Source organism: Diabrotica undecimpunctata, chromosome 9 (assembly GCF_040954645.1).
Source record: "Diabrotica undecimpunctata isolate CICGRU chromosome 9, icDiaUnde3, whole genome shotgun sequence".
NCBI classification, from domain to species: domain Eukaryota; kingdom Metazoa; phylum Arthropoda; class Insecta; order Coleoptera; family Chrysomelidae; genus Diabrotica; species Diabrotica undecimpunctata.
In genome coordinates this window covers 134,728,940-134,751,900 of record NC_092811.1, presented here as the reverse complement: position 1 = coordinate 134,751,900, position 22,961 = coordinate 134,728,940, and the positions used below count along the sequence as shown (strand labels likewise).

Sequence of the window (22,961 nt, the reverse complement as noted above, 5' to 3'; positions counted from 1 at the left end):
GGATTGAAGAATTGAGGGATTGAAGAATGAAAAAAGGTTTGGGAAAACATCCTGCCAGGTCCATCAACGAATTGAAGGAAAAATTGCAAGAAATAAGGGATTCGTTTAGATTAGAATCTTGTCAGAACTTAAGAACTTTTTACCTGAAAAACTATGCATAGAAGAATTTTTTTGTTAATATTACATATTCTATGCGTTTTTTTGCATTTATTATTATTCTGTTTAATCAATAATTTTCATTATGTTATAAAATATTTTCTATAATAAGGAAATTCAAAAATGTTCGATGCATTAAAACTTCCTTAATTTACGCTACTCTTTTATTTTTTCTCTATAATTTAATTTTTTTTATCAATCTAAGGTTGGAACAACTGATATGGGAAGGGGCTCGTACGTTGTTTTCATTTTCCTTTGCTTTTCTTTGCTCTCCGTTTAATAGTTGTTTAAAATATTATCTCTCCATCTTTCCATTATATCCTTGTCATCGGTTGATATTGTTCTGTTTTTGGCCATTATTTGTTTTAGCTTTATTTCTATGTTGCTTCGTAGGGTTTTCACTATTCTATATTCTATAAAATAATTTTACATTTTATTTGGTGTTTTCTTCCACTTTTTCCGAACTTATCTCAGCATTTCTATTTGTTTACCTTTTATTCTCTGGAGAGGAAGAAGACATTCGTGGCTCCAAAATCTGTGAAAATGTTCGGACTCACACGGGTCGAACTATTCAGGAGTACCGCCCGTAAGTAAGATAAGAATTGCCATGATAGTTAGTAGCCGTTCGCAGCGGAGAGGGCAAATAAATAAGAAGAAACACTTTTGAACAAACAGTAATAAGAATCCCCACGAAGATTGCTAGGAACCATTCGAAAATAAAATTCACAAACTGAAAATTGGAAACCTGGAATGCTAAATCAGTATTTATGACTGGGAATCTTCATAACATCATGAAATAAATGAAGAGAAGAGGAATCAACATTCTGGAAGTCATGGAAGTTAGATGGCATGGTTCAGAATACACAAATAAATAAATGCCTATGCAGAAAATCAGTACATCTTCAGTAATGAAGAGAGAACTTTAAGAAAAGTTTCCCGTCATCTTCAAAATGTGTAAAAACACATTAGAAATAAATGAAAAAGATCAGAAATGATCATGTATGCTATATCAAACACTCCCTGAAAGTTTTTCTAAAAAGAAACATAAGCATTTATGTTTTATAAAGTATTCTGTAGTACTCCTTTGTTCATAATCCGCAAAATTAATCACTTTATTTCCTCAAAACAATTCGTTAAAACTATACAATAGTTTTTTCGTCCAAGCCGTTCACCATTGAACTTGAACCTCCGCAAATAATAGCATATTAGCCAAATTCATTTTGTCATTCACTTCTTGCGTCACCACGTATTACCATGGGCGTCCCGGTCAGTTAATTATTTACCCATAAAACTCACTTATTTGTCCATTTTAATTACTCGTCATGAAATTTTTCACGCTAAATGATATCGCAGACAGAGGAATTTAGTAATTCAGTAAAAATTTCTGGTTTTGCCCCAAAAATAATATTTAAGTTGCGGGAATCATTTAAATAATTCTAAATTTCTATTTGACATAAAATAAAATGGTGTACAATATTGGACTAAAGGACAAAGCAACAAGCAATGCTACTACTGATGATGCTTCACAAAACTTAAACTGAAACTTATAAAACAAAATGAACACATCTGAAATATAAGCAAGTAAAAAATCTGTCCAGTGTGTGATGTTATCTACGAACAAAAAAATAACCAACTAATGTAGTAAATACTGCTGGGAATGGAGAAAACCAACAAAATATGTGATGAATTAAATATGAAAGATAACAGGAAAAGCCAATAAAAACCAATGAATACGTGTCATTTTAGACACAGAAGGTAAACTACAATCAAATGCATTTTATTTTTCACTTAAAAATGAATTTAGAACCTCCAATGAAAATGTGGAATGAAGCAGAATGATGCCAAAACGTTTGGAAAAAGAAAGGGGACAGGAAGAAAATAAGCAAAATAAAATACCAGAACAACATTTAATATTTTTTTAATCGCTTCCTTCGCTATCTTTAGCAAAAATTTGCTGTATGCACCAAAAAATGCTTGCAACAATATAATTGCAACAGAATTTTTTATATTTAGTGTTTGCATTTTTATTTCCTTAATAATTGGTTTAAGATTATTTGCTTGTTTTAGAAGAAATTTAACATTTGGTCAACATCTCCAAAAAGTACTTGAGATTGGCTTGGTTCTGAGAATATTATTGCAGATAATATTTTTATTGGATTTTATTTTCAACAAATATTTAGAGTTGTTTTAAAAGTGAGGCGAAAATAAATTATCAATACAGCATTTAAAATTTCGTAAATGCTTCCGTTTCCAACTTAAGGAATTTGTAGTGTTTCCATATGAAATTGTTTGCAGGGGTATAATTTGTTGTTTGGCATAGTATTTATAGGTATTCTAGATTAAGAGGAAAACTACATTATCAACACTACATTTATAATTCATCTAAGTCTTCAGGAACTACTTCCATCATCCAGCAGAAATAATATGGTTGCATATAATTGTTTTCAGCAGTTAATTAAGTTCTTTTAGAAGGAAAGGAATAGTAATTGGTGATGTAGCATTTAAAATACCTTAAGTTCATCGTTTGCCCTCTTCTTCACGAATTACTTGATGTATGTAGCAGGAATATGTTGCAGGATTATATAAACGCAGGATAATGGTTGTCTTAGAACGGAAGAAAAACTAAATTGTGAATACAGAAATTAAAATTTCGCCAACTTGTACTGATATATTTATCTAGAATCAATTACAGGAACGTTATTTGTTGTTTGCAACATTTTTTCTAGTTTTAGATGAACAGGAAAAACGAAAAACATAGCGATACATTTATAATTCGTCAAGAATGTTCCCGTTACTATCTTCAGGAAATACAACTTGCCGCTGGAATTTGGTAGCTTGCAGTAATAATGTTGTTACAGATAATTTATTGGTGGAGATTGTGAGTTATTTATAATTGATTTAGAAGGGAAACATAAATAACCAATATATAGAATTTAAAGTTTCTTGACTACGATCTCTTGCTATCTTCAGGAATTATTGTAGAAAGCAGGAATCGTCTGCAGGAATATTGTTGCTGCAAACATTGTTTTATTTGCCTTAAGTGCAAGTTTTAATTAATATGAAATATAGAGATTATTATAATATATCTGGTATTCCGTTTCACTAAAATTTAATAAGATAAGTAAGCTTTAACTGGAGTTTCTATTATAGGAGTTAATATAATTAACAAAAAAAAAAGGAGTTTTCATGCAGAAAAACAATAAACAACAGCCTTCCCTAGCACCTACCTCGCATTGCCATTATTTATGATCTGCTATTTCCAAACACGCACTTTTCGTCTACTCACACTACTTTTTCATCCCTTCAGGGCACAAAAAGGTCATCCTAATATCGCTACCTCGATCGCTATCCTTCTACGAATCTAATCTAAATTTTTTCGACAACGCGCACAAAAATGTTCATAGAATGCAATGGGTTTTTGCAGTCTATTTGTGTTAACCAGGAAAAATGTTGTGATGAACTTGGCGCAAATTGCCGAAATTTGGGAGGGGGCCAAAGCAAGTGATATGCGGGGGGGTTGGAGGGGCTCACATGGGATTATTACGTAAGCCGCGGTGCACGTCCGCGAACAACATATCAAATCTACAAGGTTATGCGGACGCAGAGTTGCCAAATTTTATGATTAGACAAAAGTGCGTACATTTTTTTTAGTTTAAAAGCCAGCGGCGTCGGCATCCGGAAATTTTCCTGCTTGTATTTATTTAAAATAAAAATAAATAAATACATGTGCTACAGTAAAGATAACAAATAATATAGGCGAGTAAAAACATCAATTAAAAAAAATATCTTACCTTTTTGGGTTTATTTCTAAGTAAATAAGTTAAAAAATATTACAAGTAATTAGAAATTCTTTAAATGGTAAAATTCTATGAAAATGTATTCTTCTTCTTCTTAAGGTGCCATGCATTTCTGCGTAGGCGTCCACCGTACATCGTCTTGTCAGGTGAGATGTTAAATATTCTGGATTAAATAATTCTGTTTTTAGCAGCATTGCGAAGCATTTCATAGCTGTGGATTCCTGTCCATTGTCGAATATTGCGCAGCCATGACATTTTTTTACGTCCGAGACCTCTCCTACCCTCTATTTTCCCTTCGAGTATCAGTTGCTGAAAAGTGTATCGTTCTCCTCGTATAATGTGCCCCAAGTATGCAGTCTTCTTACTTTTTACATAATTAAAAAGTTCCCTATCCTGTAAGCCCGCTCTTCTGAGTACTTCCTCATTTCTGACCCTGTCCGTCCATGATATTCTGAGCATTCGACGCATGCACCACATTTCGAACACTTCAAGTTTGTTAATGGAACTGGCCTTTAACGTCCATGCTTCCATTCCGTACAGGAGAACAGGCCACACGTAACACTTAAGCATCTTGTATCGGAGGTTGAAGTCCAATTTGCTATCAGTCAGAAACTTACGAAGCCTCAAAAAAGCATTTCTGGCTTGTTCAACTCTGCTCTTTATTTCATTCTCGGGGTCCCAACCCTCATTCAGCAAACATCCCAAGTATTTGAATTGCCTGACTTGTTCGATTTCTTCTCCAGAGACATATATCTTTGCGTTGGGGTAATCATTTCTACTTATAATCATTGATTTTGTCTTTTTGATATTTATTTTCAAACCCCGAGCTTCACTTGCAAGAGTTAGATCATTCAAAAGGCATTGAAGATCTTCGATGTTATCTGCCACTATGGCTGTATCATCGGCATACCTGATGTTATTAATAAATATGCCGTTAACTTTAATACCCTTATTAGAGTCTTCCACTGCTTCTGCGAAGGCTTTTTCTACGTATAAATTGAACAGCATTGGAGACAGTATACAACCTTGCCTTACTCCTTTTTTAATGGAGAAATCTTCTGTTTCGTTGGAATTTTGAAGACGTACTGTTGCTGTCTGATTCCAATACAGATTGGCAATGATTCTTATATCCTTTGCATTCAATCCCAACTCTTGTAGGTATTTTATCATCAATTCATGTTTTACATTATCGAATGCTTTCTCGTAATCGATGAAACAGATAAAAACATCCTTTCTTTGATCTAAACAATTCTGTATCAATGTTTGCATACTAAAGATCGCTTCTCTCGTGCCAAGTCCATTTTTGAAACCAAACTGACTCCATCCACTGACCTCTTCACATTTCTTAAACAATCTAGTGTGAATTATTCTCAGGAAAAGTTTCAAAAAGTGACTCATTAGGCTTATTAGTCGGTGGTCCTTGCAGAAGTTCGCACGTGGTGTTTTTGGTAGGGCGATAAATGTAGATCGAAGAGATTGACAATAATGTCTAGGTTTTCTTCATTAAGTAACTTGATTGTTTCTGCGTACATATCATCTGGTCCTGGGGTTTTGTTACTTTTTAATAGTTTGATAGCGTGTACAATTTCAGCTTTCAAAATACTTGGGCCATACAAATGGTCTCCCAGTTGTGGTGGTTTTTGTGTTCTGTCATCATTGAACAAATTGGCTGTGTACATTTTCCAAGTATTAAGTATATCGCTAGGGTCCGTTATTAATTCATTTTGGTCATTATGTATACCAGTGACTTGTTTTTTCTTGAAGACACCAGCAATTTCCTTAATTTTCTTGTGAAGATTGAAGCTGTCGCCGAGTTTATATAGGCTTTCAGCCTCGGCGCAAAGTGTAGTCATCCAGATCTCCTTCGCCGCTATAATTTCTTTACGAATTTGACTGTGTATATTTCGGTACCCTACTTCGTCCTGCCTGATCTTACACTGCCTGCGTTGTTCCATCATCTCTAATATTTCTTCTGTCATCCACTCATTCTTGGTAGTTGTTTTACTCTCGAGTAGAAAAGTGTTGTTCAACTCATCAAATGATTCTTTTATGGTGGTCCATGACTTTTCAACATCATTCTCAGTTGCCATATTAGAGAACCTATTGTTTATTTTCTCTGTGTACGCTTCATTTGTTTCATTGTTTTTGAGTTTTCTAATGTTTACTGATGCCTTCTGGTGTTTTCTTTTAGCTGTAGCGAGCCTCAGTTTGATATTTGCTACTAAGGGATTGTGGTCGGATCCTATGTCTGCTCCAGGTAATGCAGATACCTTAGTAATAGCATTCCTGTACCTTCTATTAATTGTCACATAATCTATTTGGTTCCTTATAATGCCCTGATGTCCGTCTAAAGGCGACTTCCATGTGTAAAGCCTCCTGGGTGGTAACTTATACCAAGTATTCGTTATGACTAGATCTTTGTCTTGACAGTACTGTATCAATCTGTCCCCTCTGTCGTTTCTCTGACCAAGACCATATTTTCCAACTACGTGAAAATGTATAAAGTGATGAAAATATGTTTGTTATAATATTTATTTTATTGCTCCAAAATGAATTGTTTTAAAGTTAGAAGCAAGGAATGTGTCAATTTAACGATACCTATCGAATTGGTCCAACTGAGGTGGAAGCTGATATTGCTGCTTTTAGGTCTTTTCTCATTTCGGAAAGAATTATTCGCCTACAAAAATCAAGGGAAAGTCACCGAAACTACTCCGTTGCCTCTCCAAAACGAAATTTTTACATAAGATGACGTATTCTGTGGGACTAGAAACCTCTAATTATAATAATGATGATAACTTTAGCATGGTTCTGATTAATATTTGTTCTATAAGATATAAAACAGATGAATAATTACTTTTGTTTCTAGAGGGATTAGGAATTCTCCCGATAGTTGTGGTTACCAAGCACTGGCTTGAAGTTAACGAGCCTTTTTTGTAGAAAAATATACCACAATTCCTAGCTATGATCGTCCAAGTTCAGCTCATGGTGGCACCTTAATTCTTTCTACAAATAATGATTTCTCTTCTATAACAAAATATGACTTTCTGGTGAATGAATCCTTTTTTGAGTTTTCATTGGTTTATCACAAGAATCTTAATCTATACATTCTTTGCATTTATCGATCACCTGATTCTTCCACGGAACTATTTTTTCAGAACCTTTTAAATTTGTTATACGACCTGCCCAATAAAAGCAGAAATATTCTATGCGGTGGCTTGAATATTAATTACTACCCAATTATCCTTGGTCAATATATTCGAATCGTTTAGTTTCACAATGCAAGTTATTTCTCCTACAAGAATTACCAAAACAACATCTATCATAATTAATTATATTGTCTCAAATTTCTCACCCTTTGATGTATGTTCTACAATTATTAATGCAGGATTCTCTCACCACGAAGCAGAATATACCAAGTTTAACACTCTTAACAAACAATCGTCGAAAACCCAACGTTTAGGTAGGATTTTTTCCGCTCAGAACTTTCGTAAATTCCAAAATAAGTGCTTGACTTCTGGGTAGCACTTTTTCTTTGTGGACGTGGACTATAACTTCAGTAATTTTTAGATAAGCTTGTCTGTATTTTCAATAAGGCATTTCCTTTAATTACAATTAAGTCAAAACATCACAAACCCTGGATTTCCAATATCAGCCAAAAATATGCGTTCACTACTGTAACTCAAGAAATTTACCACCAATGTCTTTGTCACTGAATATATTTCCAAGTACAGAGGAACTTATCTAAAACTTATCAAAAGAGCTAAAAAAATGTACTATGAGAATCGCTTGGGAAGCTCTAAAAATATTGCAAGATGAAAGAAATTACAGTACGTTTAGGTAAAAGCAACAAAGTATTTTTATATATATTTGGGTATCACATGCAGCAGCTTAAACTTCTTCGTAAACTAGTTCGTAAGGTTTTATTATGCAATTTGCAATTGATGGAAATTTTGCAATGGATTGTTGATTGGTTTTATTATGTTTTATTTTGTGATATTGACGATTTATGTAATTTTAGTAAATTTTTAGTAAACGTTCTAGACTAGAACGATAAACAAGATAAACAAGAAGTTCTAGACTGGCGTCTGTCGACTATGAGGCAAACGATAAATGACACCACAGATCTAGAAATGGCAGTGAATAATTTAAATAACGCTGTCATTTCAGCATTCCAAGAAACCTGGCCTCTAACGTCGAGGAGTTCCACCAGGGATACGCCATAGTGGAGAATAAAGAACTGTGTGTGAAGGATGTGTGAAGGAAAAAGGACGAGAAAGCCATTCAATAGAGCCAAAGTAACCGGGGAGTGGGCAGAATACAGAACTACACGAACGGAATACTTTACAGCTATAAGAGAGGCCAGGAGAGACAGATGGAGGAAGCACTGTGAGGAAACTGAAAACACTTATGCTTGTGCTAGACTTCAAAAGGTCCTCTCAAAGAAGAAAACACAATTAACTCAGTGCTATAAATGTTGTATATCCAGTGTTATTACAACAGGGACCGGAAGTTTTGTACAGCAGAATATGCAATTTACTCAGAACTAGTTTAAACTTTGGGTACATACCAAAAGTATGGAGAAAGATTTGCAAAACTTGTAAAAGGAGGATCGAATGAATCAAACGAACCGGCTGTAACTCTGGGAGTATCAAAGGTTGCAGTTCGTAGGACTATAAAGGACTGGATCATAGAGAGGGGCGATATTTGGAGAGAATCCCAAAACAAACACATAGAACATAGAATAATCTTCATTGGGGAACCATGTAAAATAGGCATTTACAATTGAGACCTTACCTGCAGACTCTATGATAAGGAACTGGAAACTATAACATATGTATTATACGATCTTGAGGCGCTGAAAAAAACCTCTAGAGTTTGAAAACATTCCTATAGAATTTGTAAAAAACGGTCCAGAAATTCTACTAAAAGTTCTGCCTCCAATATTTAATAAATGTCTGATACAACAAGAAGACATTCCAGAAGATTGTAGATTGGCGAAAATAAGTTGAATGTCCAAAAAAGGAAATAAAGAGTGTAGGATTTATAGAAATATAAGTGATGTTAGTTCGATAGGTAGGTTGTATGGTCGATTGATCAAGAAAAAAATCGATTATCAATATATTGAAATAGAAAACTAGAGTAAATTCGGTCGCGACAGAGTTTTAGGTAATAATATATTCGTCTTCCTCTTTTCTTCTTCTAATGGCACTGCAACCCATTGTGGATCTTGCTTGACCCTTGTCTTGCTGTGATGATATTGTTGCCCGTAGGTAGGTCAGTTGTAAATATAGGTAGAAAACAGATCCCAGAACACTACCCTGTGGAACCCCTACTTTAATTGGATTTAGACTTGTATACTGATCGTAATGTCTTACTAGGAAATGCCGGTTATGTAGCTAGGACTTGAGGATAAATAAATAATTTAAGGTAAGGACTTATCTAAATAATTCGAATATCTAAGATCAATAATAGCAAAAGCAGAAACATCTAAAACAGTGGTAAAGTGCGAAAAGTGATGACAACTTAAAAGAATAATTAAATGTTTTTGGACACATTTAGAAATGAATAACACGAAAAATGTCACAATGAAATGAAAAGAAATGAAACATTTTGAAAATAAAGAAAAAGTCAAAATTAGCTTTCATAGCTGTAGTTGGGTCCCAATTTCTATTAAAAGGCTATTACTTCAGTAGGTTATGTTGGATGAATTAAAAGAAAAATTGTTAATTTCAAGGAATTATATGATCATGCATGCGAAAACTGTTAACACCTTATCATTTGTCTTACTTGGTAACATTACAAGGCATTCATTTCACGTTAGGTAAAATAACGTGATTCACGATGGCTGTGACCTGTGGTGAGCTGTGAGTAACCTCAGGTGTGAACATGATTAATGGAGTGTGAGTTTGACTTATGACAATTTGCAATTCGATTGTGTCAGTTGAGGCGGTCTACGTTACAGGACTAATCTCAGCAATCTCATAATTCGACAGGTTACAGGTCGCGTTTTATTGTCGCGTTGTCAGAATGAAATCGAAAGAGGAAATTGAAAACGATGTAAGAAAAAACTACTCATTTCCACCTAAAATTTAGTACTTTACATTTTCAGTATCTGTGTAGTAATTTTAAAAAATGAATAAGACTTCCAACCAAGTCACAACAGTTTTTTTTATTTGTTTCCTAAGTGCAAAGTTCATAATTTCGTATTTTCATTTTTTTTCTTCTATATATTTCAGTAAGTATATAATATATTCTTAAAGTTTTATAACTAAATTAAATTTATTGGTAAACGAAATTCAATTAAAACAAGCCCATAATTAGACGCATTATACCAATCTAATTCTTATTCCTCAAAGCCTTGAAGAAAATTATTTATGAAAACGATCACTATACTTAAGTTAAGATTATCATAATCAGAGTAGTCAAATAAGTAGTTTGTTGTGTTGTTTTTCTTTGTTTGCATCTCTAAAATCACTCAAAATTTTCATATTACAGTTTTTATCGGATATTTATTTGACACATTGGTAAATCATCCTGATTATCATGATTTTTAAGCCTAAGATTTTTTATAATAATTGAGAAACCATTAGGAAAGAAAGACAAATATCTTATTATGAGTGCATGCATTCTGTGATGTAAAACACTGAACTTTGTACAGCTGAAAAGAAAAAAAACAATGAATGAATGGTTGATGTAGTGACAAAAGAGTCAAATTACGGGAGAGACGATCTAGGTGTATCAATAATTTATACTAGGATAAGAGAATATGACTTAAAATGATTTAATAAGCTGCTCTCTAGTATCACAAATTATGTTTATCATTAGAGTCAACAGGACATTCTCACTTTCATCAAAAACGACTGTATCGTTGGCATAACAAATATTATTTAGATTTTAATCTTTATATTGATCTCTTCTATGCAGTTTTCAACTGCTTGTATAAATAACTTCGGAGCATATATTAAATAGTAATGGTCAAAATTTCCAGCCTTGTCTCACTCCAAAATCATAACAAATGGTTTTTAAAATATTATATTTATCTCCTCTTCGAATATGACCTGAATATGAGATCTTTCGCTGTTTAAAGATGTTTAGAAGCTTTTTTGGGTATTAGCTCTTCTTAAGATCCCTTCATTTGTAATACGGTCGACCCATGGAATTTTAAGCCACCTTCTGAGACACCACATTTCCATCGCTTTAATACGGTTTCGCGATCTTACTGTAAGTGACCAGGTCTCTCTACCATACATTATTATTGGCCATATATAGCATTTTAGGACGCGACTCCCCAAAGGAGTTTCGAGCTGACAAAGATAATTATTGAATTTGGTAAAGATACCCGTATCTTCACTTCCTCGTCACAGTCCTATTTACTGTTTGTGCTTGCATATGGGATTATTTGCTGATTATTATAAATTTCGTTTTTGTGATGTTAATTTTAAGACCAGATTCCTCTCCCACTGTATTTATATTCTTAACTATCTCCTGTAATTCTTCTATGTTTTCTGCTATGATAGCTGTATGATAGCATGTCGAAAATCATGGAATTCCATTTATTTTGATACCCTTTTCATTCTGCTGGGCAAGTTCTTTCAAAAATATTTTCTACATATAAGTGTTAAACAGTAAAGGGAAGAGGTTGCAGCCCTGTCTCACGTCCTTACTTATTTTTACTTGTTCTTTTTATAGATCTTTGGAGATCCTTAATGCTGTCTTTTGATTCCAGTATAACTGTTATAGCATCCCTAGTCCTTTTTCATCAAGATCAATCTCCCTTCGGCATCCTTCGGTCAAAATAATGAGCAAGCTGGGCACGCAAATAAAAAATTCTAGAAAAATACTTTAGAAAAATAGATTACAACTTCAAACAAATTATAAAAGATGCTAAAGCTTAAAAAACTTGGTAAGAAAATGTAACGAAAATGGCAAAGAAAGTTAACTGCACAATTACTGAAGAAATGCTTTATTGTCACCGAAAATTGTACAATTTTATGGACAAAGCGTACAAAAAGAAAAATGACAATAACAATTTAAAATTTACTGAAATTACATAAATAGTCAATATCACAAAATAAAAGATAATAAAATATACAATCCATTGCAAAATTTAAATAAATAGCAAATTGTATAATAAAACCTTACGACCTAATTAAGTTTCTGCATGTGCTACCCAAATATATATATATATATATAAAAATACTTTAGTATCTTGTATCTAAACATGCTGTAGTTTCTTATTTATTCCTTAAGAAATTCTTCCACTGAATAATATGGTCTTTCAGATAGATAGGCTTTGGGAATTTACGGAACTTAAGGAAAGAAGTTGCAGATAAGTTGCAAAGGGAGATGATTGTATAATTTTTTTGCCGACTATAACATAGATTTCTTCATTAACTCAATAGACGGGATCGGTAAATACACATCAAAGGTTGAATTTCTCGTGGAGTAGTCATGATTAGATCTTGCTGGAAAAACATGTAGAAAAACATCTTCTAAAATATAAATATAAAGAGGAAAGAGTTATAATCCCGTGATTTTTTAACTAGCTTCTGCAATGTGTTATTCTACTGAGGTCAAAAAGATACCGTATGGCTCTTTTTTGTAATTTAAAAATAACATCAGATTGGCAGCGGTACTTTAATCCCAAAAAAGACCATATCGAAGATGAGACTCGAACAAAGAAAAATATGTTATTTTGGAAGATGCTAAATTGATTTCCTTCGAAATTTTAGTTTCTTACTTAATAAATCGATATGAAGGGACCACTTGAGGTTGCTGTCTATAAAAATGCCAAGAAATTTTACAGAATCAACGATACTGATCTGGCTGTTATTAAGAAGCAAGGGTTGAAGAGCTCCTTTATAGGATAATGCTACTGTCTTATCCACGTTAAAAGAGAGTAAAAGAGTTGCAAGATTAGAGTTCCTGTAGGTGAAATTGGTACCATTAGCAAAAAGAAAAATTTTTCCATCGATTTTTAAGTTAGTGATTTCATTTATAAAGATAAGGAAGTGTAGAGGACCCAATACTGAATCTTGTGGTACTTCACATACAATGCTTTTGTAACTATAGTCAATATCAGTTGCTCTAACTAGTTGTTTCCTACTCCTTAAGTAAGATTGGAAAAAATTCAAAGAAATACCTCAAATTCTGTAGAAATTTAGATTTTTTTATCAAAATATCGTAATTTACACAATCAAAAGCTTTGGCATAGTCACAAAAAACAGTGGCAGTGTAAAGATTATTGGTTAATGCTTGATAGACCTTATGTAGTACAGAAAACATAGCCTCACTGGTACATTTATTAGATAAAAAGCCGAACTGACTTTGTGATAAAATGTTGTTTTCAACTAGAAAGGACATAAGTTCGGCTTTTATAAGTCTCTCATTAATTTTGGATAGGACCGGTAGTAAGGCAATAGGTCTATAGTTGCAGACATTCAATTTTTTACCACTCTTATGAAAAGGAATAATAATGGCTGTCTTTAGGCACTCTGAAAATATACCTTTTTCAAAGGAATCTTTAATTAATGAGACCAGGACTTCCAAAACATTTTTTGTGAGATTTAAGAAATGCTTACCAGAAATAAATTAGACTTTAATTGGTCTAAGAAATGTTGTTACTAAAAGGTTAATCAGTGAAGAAAAATTTCGAAATGATTTCAAATTTTCTTTGTCTAAATGTTGCGTATTCATTCATTATAATTTTTTCAGTTGATTAACATTTCGTTGGACCTTAAACATAACGTTCAAATTTGTTAGTGTTGTAAGTTGTATTAAAGCGATAAAAACCAATAATTACAATGAGATAGGAAGTAATTGGTCCAAACTATACAAAAATGGATAAAATGCCCAAAATAATCATTATTCATCGCCTAATAATTCTTTTAAAATAAACCGAATACAACAAGTGTGCAGAGTCGACCCTCACTAACCAGCTGTAAGAAACACAGACCTATCTCGATTGAAAAAGAGACTTCTGTAATAGATTATCATATTATGCTAGCGGTGAGGAGAGGATCGACCAGTTCCGTCCCAAACAAAGAAAACGTTCTCTCCTGCCACCGAAACTTGCACGAAACAATTCAACCGTATCGCAGGACTACGCAGCATTCGCAGGAATGCTAATTCGCTTTCCGCCACGTTGCCAGAGTTGCTGACCTTTAAGATAAACTCGGGATAAGTGTTCACGTGCATTCGAAGATACTTTATAAACTGGCGGTAGATAATTTTTAATTATATTTTAATATATTGTATATAAAAAGTATCTTTTTTATCTTCAAGTATTTATTTTGTATAAAATGATGTTTGAAATAATGTAATATTCATAGTTGTATCGTCTCCTTCAGATACCATTTACGAATGTGCCAAGAATCACTCATCCTAGTAACAGTTCAAACATAAAAAGTTATACGGTTCAAATACGATTTGTATCTGCTTTGGAGATGGTCCATCATTCGCAACTAAGTGTTTGCACTTGCAAAATATGAGTTTTTATTGTGTTTATATATGTTTTTAACGGTATATTTCACTTATTCAATTATAAATTGAGATTCAGTTTAGAATTTGATATTTATTGTTTTGTCACTGTCATGCCGTACATCGTGAAAACTTTCTTTCACATATTTCGTACAAATATACTTTTTCTGCTCTATTTGCAATAACAAGTGTCCCTGTTTTCCAGATATACAGATTAAATGAGTACGTTTGCTATATGTGTTTTGTTATTCTTTACTTTTCGTGGTAGTCTTTCATCATGCCCAGAATCTCAGTCATCCATTCCTTTTTCTTTATTATTTCGGGACTTAAATATGTCTCTGTTAGTTTTCGCGGAACTTCTACGGAAAACAAAAATAAATATTGAGAATGATCAGAGGACGAAGAAAAGATATGAACGAAGTAATAAAACGAGACACATTTAGAAGGAACTATGGGCTAGGTCCAGGGACGAACGATGAATGTAAAAGATAAGTAAGGAAACCCGATATTAATATGTGAAATATGAAAAGAATATTTGGAAGAGCTTGCTAACTGGCGGAGTGACTACTGAAGGAAATTATAATGTCCCTAAATCCCAAATAGTAGTAGAAGAAATACCAAAGCCCAAAAGAGAGAAAATTAAAGAAATAATAAAAGAAAAAAAAATAATAAAAGATATGAAAAATCAAAAAAGCACGGGGAGAGCGGCATTGTAGCAGAGAACAGAAAATATGGAGGAGAGGCTTAATGAAACCAACTTCGTGAGCTAATAGTAGAAGTGTGGGATGTCGAAGAAATGCCACAAGAATCGAACAAGTCCATTAAAATTCCTATACACAAAGAGGGAGATAGAACTGAATGCGCAAACTATAGAGGAATATCCTTGTTGTAGGTAATATACAAAGTGCTAGCCATACTAAGAAGACGTCAAGTTCGCGAAGAAGACCCGTTGTCTACCTTGCGATTCAATATAGTTCTAGAAAAAATTATAAGGGTTACTGTGATAAATATGTAGGTCCGATACTCTTTTATACAAAGAGCACCAATGCTTCGCGTACGTTGATGATGTAGTTCCCATTGCAAGAAATGGAAAAGAACTGGCAAGTATAGTAAAAAGACTGATTCGGGAAAACTATAAAATCAGACTGAAAGTTAATATTAATAAATCCAAATACATGGAAATCTCGAGCAAAAAAGAAATTAATACTATGGTTTCTTTTAAATCAGATATGGAGGATGGATTAGTTGTAAAATTCGAGAAGGTGGATCTGCTATGCAGATGACGCAATACTAGTCCCTCAAAGTAAAGACTATGTATGCTGCACCAATTTAATTTAACCTGGTATTTTCTCAAAAAAAAAAAGAAAATGCGCAAATTTCATAAGATGTAAATTGGAGCTGGAAGGTCAGATAATAGAAAAAGTGATGGAGTTTAAATTTCTTAGACATCACATTATCTAGCTACGAAAAGCTCGAAACAGAAGTGGACGATCAAGTAAATAGAGCAAATAGAGCCGCAGGTTGCCTCAATGAAACAATTTGGGGAAACAAAATATTAGGAAAGAATTGAAGGGCTTAATTTGCAAAGCAGTCATCAGACCAATAATGACATACGAGGCAGAACTGCGTCCTGACACAGAGAGGACAAAAAGAATGTTAGAAACATTAGAGATGAAAACTCTTAGAAAAACTGATGGTAAGACACTATGGGACAGAGCTAGAAAGACCACAAAAACGATGGAATGACAACTTACAGGCGGCACGTCTACATAAAAATAAGAAGAAGAAGGAGACGATGTATTTACTGAAACTTACTTAGTATTATTTCGTTTCTCTTCATCCTTTTAACCATATTATTGAGGTCGTTATAAAATGTATCTCTCTCTCTTTCTGCTGTAACTAGAAGTTAAAAAAAAAGAGGGACCATAACGATGTCTTAAAATGAGAAAACGAAGATATATTCTCACTAGATATTGCCCACTCAAATATCATCTCTACAAAATAGGTACAGTGGGTAGAGCAACAGATTCTGCGAAAATGCAGAAACTACCAAATGTTTTCTCTTGAGTTGCAAGGTAATTAATTGTGCACCAACGCGAAAGCTTTTCTAGATCTTTTGGACTAAAATATGAGGATATGTACAAAAGTTCTTCTAGATATACAAGGAAAATATTTAAAATCTATAATATATATGTATCTACAAGATATAATATATATATCTACAACCACTAAAATAATAATCGCCAATGTCAATGAGTCATGTTAAGCTCGTTGTAACCTATCAAAAAAAAACAATACCTACTTACAATAGTTATGGCTATGAATATAATGTAAATTGCATGTAATTTTTTAACTGCGTCGACACAGTGCAATTTAAATCATATTTTTGACGATTTTGGTCACGAATGACTGAACTGTTTACTGGTTTTGTTTGTTTGGATGACCTTACTTACATAATGTTCGCTCGAAATGTATTAAATCTAGATAATGTTGAAGATATTAAAAATTCGTCAGTCATTAACAGAAAAGATAAGAAGTTCGTAAAATTGTATGTTTTTTAAATATTGCCAAGGAAAGTGGAACAAAGTACGGGAAATACTTTATATTCAGCTGATATGGTTTTACTGATGACATCAAAATAGATATTATGATTAATCAAACTTATATAAAAATGTCATAATATTTTGATTTCATTGAAAAAATTTTCATCGTTGTTCTCTTATCTTGAATTATAGGCATTTCTCCCTTTCACACTAGGTTTCTTTAACATAGACAGTTACAAAAATGTCAAAGGAAAATAATTATTTATATTATTTATAAATATTTTCCTTTGACATTTTTACATTTTTGACACTTATTTATTAGAAGCGCTGGTAAAACTTCTAGAGGCGTCCAATGTTACATATAGGTATCCCCTTTTACTTTCATTTTTCTGTATCTCACTTCATTTCAATCAATCTAGAACAATCGAGGGTTTTTAAGTGACCTACGCAGATTATATGTCGTCTATCTTTTTTCGCTATTATCCATGATCTACAATCTATAATAATTGTTAAGAGACAAAGAAGGACTACAGAAATAATGAAAAAAGTAAACAAATAGAAAAAATCAAAAAACTGATAAGGAACCAAATGGCATACCAAAGGTGTATAGACTGATAATATATTGATTAAAGATAAAACAGACAAAATGTAGACAAATATGTTTTTTTAATAGTGATATTTTTATTAAAATTATTTGACTTACAAACTGTCATATATCACACTAAATTGACAGTGGCATTAGAATAATACAAATACATAGGGAAAACTCTATTACTTAATACTCAATTTCAACACTTTTCCTTATTAAAAGATTTTTCGCATCTACATCAGTCGCATCTTTGAGAAAGGACGTGGAATCTTATTTTTGTTAGAGGTTTGGTCTGCAACTTGGTCTTCAGTGGGAATTTGTCGTAAGTTCACTTTTTTCTTAAAAAAAAATGTTTAATTTTAACGTGTTTCGTTCTACGATGACATTGAAAATTTCCTCTAGCTTAATTGCTGCTGTGTTATCAATTTCCAAATCTGGTACTTGCTTAAAATTAATTAAAGATTTAAAAAGTCTTGTAATCAATAAAATTTCTTTTGTAGCTTCTTTTGCAGCAACGATTTCTGCTTCTGTAGTGGATGTGGCAACCATACTTTATCTCTGACTCATCCGGGAAACTATTCCCCCAGCATATATTATTATAACTCCAGTAGTTGATCTTCTTGTAGCAGTACAAGCACCTAAATCACTATCGCTATAACAAATTAATTGAGTTAGTCTGCCTGGTTGATAAGTGACACCTAAGTCAGTCGTACTACATCTTTATCTGAAGGATTTTCTAAAGTTCTTGAGAGAAATCCAACACTGAATGCAAGAACGATTAAAGACACCCTCTGCTTCTCTATAGGCAACGTGTATTTGGCATCAACATTTTGAGAGATTAAAACGATCCAGGATTTTTCTAGCATACTTTGGCTAACTTTAACCTCTCCCTTATCAGATCTCTTAATTTTTAAGCTCAAAAAATAACTTGCTGGTTTTGCGATTATTTTAAATTCCTTTTTCAACTTATAGTTGAATTTTTTAACTCTAGATTACATGAAGCTACTACTAAACCGCCAACAACATACAAAGAAATAATTATTTTTTTGTAACAATAAAACACTGAAAACTTTGTTTTCAAAACTTCCACAAAATTTATTTTAAATTCTTATCACTACAGCTGTTTCGGCTGATTGCCTTTTTCAATCTCAATCTCAATCTGCACTTGAGAAATGAAATCAGCCGAAACAGCTGTAGTGATAAGAATTTAAAATAAATTTTGTGGATGTTTTGAAAACAATGTTTTCAGTGTTTTATGTTTACATAAAATGAATTTCCATCAAGTAACGGTCGAATCCATCAATTATTTTTTTGTTATTTCTGTTTCGTGCAAACAAATATGGATCAGCCTTAGTTGTTTTAAATCCTAGTTTTTGTAAAAATGTATTAAATCTCGTATACCAGCAGCGTGGTGCTTGTTTTAAGCCATACAGACTTCTGTTCAATTTGCAAACCACGTCTTGAGCCTGACTATAACCATAGGTTGCTTCAAGAAATGTAGTCAAAACATCAAACTATTGCAAAAACATGTTTTCACTTGTTGCAATGCTCAAAATTGATCTAACAGTGGAAAGTGTTGCCACTGGACTGAATGTTTCAGTAGAACCAATGTCCTCACGTTGATAGAAGCCTTTAATGAGTAGTCTAGCTTTGTAACGATTAATGGATCCCTCAGAATTGGTTTTGAGTTTCCACACCCATTTACCTGGCAATGCTTTTGCGTTATTGGGCAATTTGACTACTTTCCAGATATTGTTCTCATTAAGAGAGTTTGTTTTTAAATCCATAGCTTTTAACCAGTCTGATTTTTGGTTACTGTTTAAAGCTTCTTCGTAAGTCTCGGGTGTTTTGATGGAATAAATAAGATCTTCAGCTACTAGTATATAATCATTGATCAGATCTGAAGACTTTCAAATTGATAGCGATTTCCTAGGTTATATTCTACAGCTTCTTCTGTGACCTCATCTTCATCTACATATTCTTCATCATCATCTTCTTCACCATTCTGTGAGATTCTTTCATCATCAGTTTCATTTTGTTCTAAATGAGAATTAGCTACATCATCATTGTTAATTTTAGGATTATCTGGGATATATAGGGAGATATTATCTTGTAAAAGCATTGTACTCGTTCCTGACAATCAGTTAGTCTTTCCAAAAATTTAACATCTCTTGACAAGCTTACCCCATTCTCTTCCTTAACCCAAAATTTATATCTTTATTTTCCATCATAACCAATCAAATGGCCTTTGATTGTCCATTTTCTTTCTTTTTTGCACTGGAACATGTGCATAACAGGTTGTAGCTATGATTCTTAGGTAATTTATTCTAAGTTTCTTACTTATCCATAGATCATGCGGACTTTTCCCTTTCACCATTGAGTTTCCTGTTCGATTCAGAATATAAATTGCTGTACCAACTAGTTCTGTGTTCTGCCCATAAAGATTCAGGAAACTTTACTTCTGAGTTAGATTACCTATTTGTTCTGGCTATTTTAACAATTGTACGATTTTCTTGTTCACTAGAACCATTACTTAGGTGTGTACGGAGCTGATATTCTCTGAGTGATTCCATGTTCTTTTAAAATCATTCTGACGTCTTCATTGTCGAATTCTTCACCATTATCACTAAGTAATTTCTTAATCTTATGTTTTTGAGTTTTAGCATGGGCGATCATAGTGTTCAAAATAATTTTTGCTTCTGATTTTTGCTGTAACAGGTATCCATAACGGAATTTGGTGTAAAAATCTTTAAATACAGTCAAGTACCTAAATTACTTATAAGACATTTCAAATGGACTACAAATGTTAGTTGACATTAATTCTCTAGGTGAAGTTACAGCATCTCTTGTACCAAAAGGAAGACGGTGGGCTTTACCGTAAAAACAGGACTGACCTGCATATCTTTCAAGCTTGACATTTATCTTAAGGTTACTCTTAAGCTTTTCTTGTACATATGTCACATCTTGATGTCACAATCGCTCATGATACAGCTGCAGCAAGAAACTAGCATTATCTTCTGCAATGTTGATCTCATTCAATCTTGTTGTTGTGGAACCATTGCTCCAATGGCACATTTGAATGAGTTTAATGCTTCGTCCTTTATGATTAGGAGTGAATAATTTTACTTAAATAGTTCCTTTTGAGTGCTTTAAGAACTTCTTTGCCAGTTGCTTTAATATTAATAGAGGATTGAAACTCTTCATAAGTAACACAATATTCTGGTGAATTGGTGACATGTCTTGTTGCTCCATTGTCAAACCACCAATTATCTTTTTCATTTACAATATCAACCGCATATTCTTTTTCTGAAACTATCACCAGGCTTATATTGTTAGCGTTTTCTTGGCTGAATTCTGGCTTTTGTTTTTGGATGTCGACCAGCTATCCATTTTCTGTAAACTTTGACCAAATGTCCTTACTTTTTACAGTAATTGCAGAAACTATTAGATGTAGTGGGTTTGTGGTAAGCCACTAGAGCTTCTGAATTGCTATTATCTTGCTGACAATCATTCTTGGTAAAATTTCTTTCGAATGTACATAATTGAGAAACTAGTTCATCAAGAGTTTTGTCTTTACCTTTAGTTAATAGCATCCAACTAGACTTGAAGCATTCATACTGACTAGGTAAAATATGTATTATAATTGCATTATAATCATTACATATGTCAATTCAAGTCCGTTATTTTGCTCATTAAAAATTCATTTTAACACACATTGCAATGTGTGTTGATACATCATCTCTAACATTTTACGATAAAGAAAGGAAATCTAATCAACTGATCTTTGGATGAGGTTTCAAATTGTTGCTTAAGAGCGAACCAAGAATCAAAAGCTGATTCTTTGTCCATAATTTTCTGATAAACTTTGTCACTGATAGCACAAATTATCAAACTTTTTGCGTTACTATTTCCTTTTCTATAAAAATCACTTTTCAGCATAAATAGCAAAATAAAGCAAAAATAAAAAGCAAAAACACGCAAATACAAACAACAAAATGACTGAATAAGCAAACTGAACAAATCAAAAGGTTGGCAGAATAAAACTGTATGCTTCTAGAGAAGAATAGTAGACTGGAGAAGACAAAGACAATGTTAAAAGAGAAAAACCGAGAATACAAACAAATAAAAGATATGTTTAAACAATAAAAAGGCAGAAGAAAGATTATTGTTTCTAAAGCAGAAGGCTGGAGTAGAAAAAGTAAAGAAAATAAAATATTAAAGAAAGATGTGACAAATAAAGAACTGATCAGTTATCTAATGGATGAATTCAAAATGAGGGCAGAATAGAGTTAAATGTTTTTATAGTCGAAGAGATGATAAAGCAGAAAAGAATTAAATTTAAACAAATAAAATAATTGTTTAGATATTAAAAGAGATCTAAAAAGAAAGCGAAGTAGAACTTATGACATAAAAAGAGATGAAAAAGTGGACAGAATATAATTTCAATGCATCACCTCAGGTTGATTATTACAATAATATCTTTAAAGAAAACGAAGATCATCTAGTTCTGCAATTTTCACATCATTTCTGATTGTTCATGGATAATTGCTTGATTTTATTAATTTTTTTATGTACATATATAAGATATATATGTTTATTTTATAGAATTGGTAATACAAACTTGATCGAAAAAAAAAAATTAAAACATCCAAAATAAAACAAACGTTATTATTCAATTTTTCGATAAATCGTTAGACCAGATGTTAAAGGTCATCCATATTTACATATTATCCAATTTACTTAACACCAAGTTCATCGTTATTGTCAATTTGGACAGTTTTTTGTTTTGTAGGCAGCAGCGCATTTCTAATTTTATAAAATGATACGAAACGTTTGTCAAAAAACACGTTTACTGATAAACAGGTACTTAACGCTCGGATATCAGAATTATCTAATTCAATACACGCGAAAACATTTTTCTGCGCATAATTCATTGAAAACAACTTCAATTGCAATCTACAAAAATAACAAACGCAATAATAAAGGAAAGTATTAAGAAACCTCTACTAAAGTGGAAGTGGCTAGTAATTTTGTTAAATCACTAGAAAATATTGTATATTATGATATACAACATTGACGCAGAGATTTTAGAACCATATATTGATAATTTGCTCTCAATTTTTTACATTTCTTAGATTTCGCTCTCTAATATCCAAAACCTTTATCTTTATTTATCTTCTTCTTCTTCAGATTCTGGTTCTTCTGGGTTAGTTCTTCTTCTATAGATCTCTCCTTTTTTGTTATCTCAAAAAATTCCTGTATAATTAGCGCAATTTTGTTTGCAGCATTCATTAGTTCTTTAATTCGTTATTTTTTCACTTTGTTCATTAAGTTTAATCTGCAGATTCTTCTCCAAAACATAATTTTCATTGCATTTATTGTATTTCCCAATCTGTT

The 22,961-nt window shown here is 32.6% G+C and overlaps 1 protein-coding gene across 2 annotated transcripts in view; it reads right to left on the bottom strand.

Moving 5' to 3' along the window:
* The window catches only part of chinmo (Chronologically inappropriate morphogenesis), a 165,827-nt gene that overhangs the window by 74,410 nt on the left and 68,456 nt on the right, over positions 1-22,961 (bottom strand). The window contains exon 1 of one of the 2 annotated variants that reach the window (XM_072545399.1): positions 3,384-3,631. The exons of the other annotated variant lie outside the window; for it this stretch is intronic. Within the exon in view, the coding sequence (XP_072401500.1) occupies positions 3,384-3,396 (13 nt within the window). The 5' untranslated portion in view covers positions 3,397-3,631. Of the gene's footprint in view, positions 1-3,383; positions 3,632-22,961 lie in introns of those variants that run through there. 2 annotated transcript variants of the gene reach the window in all.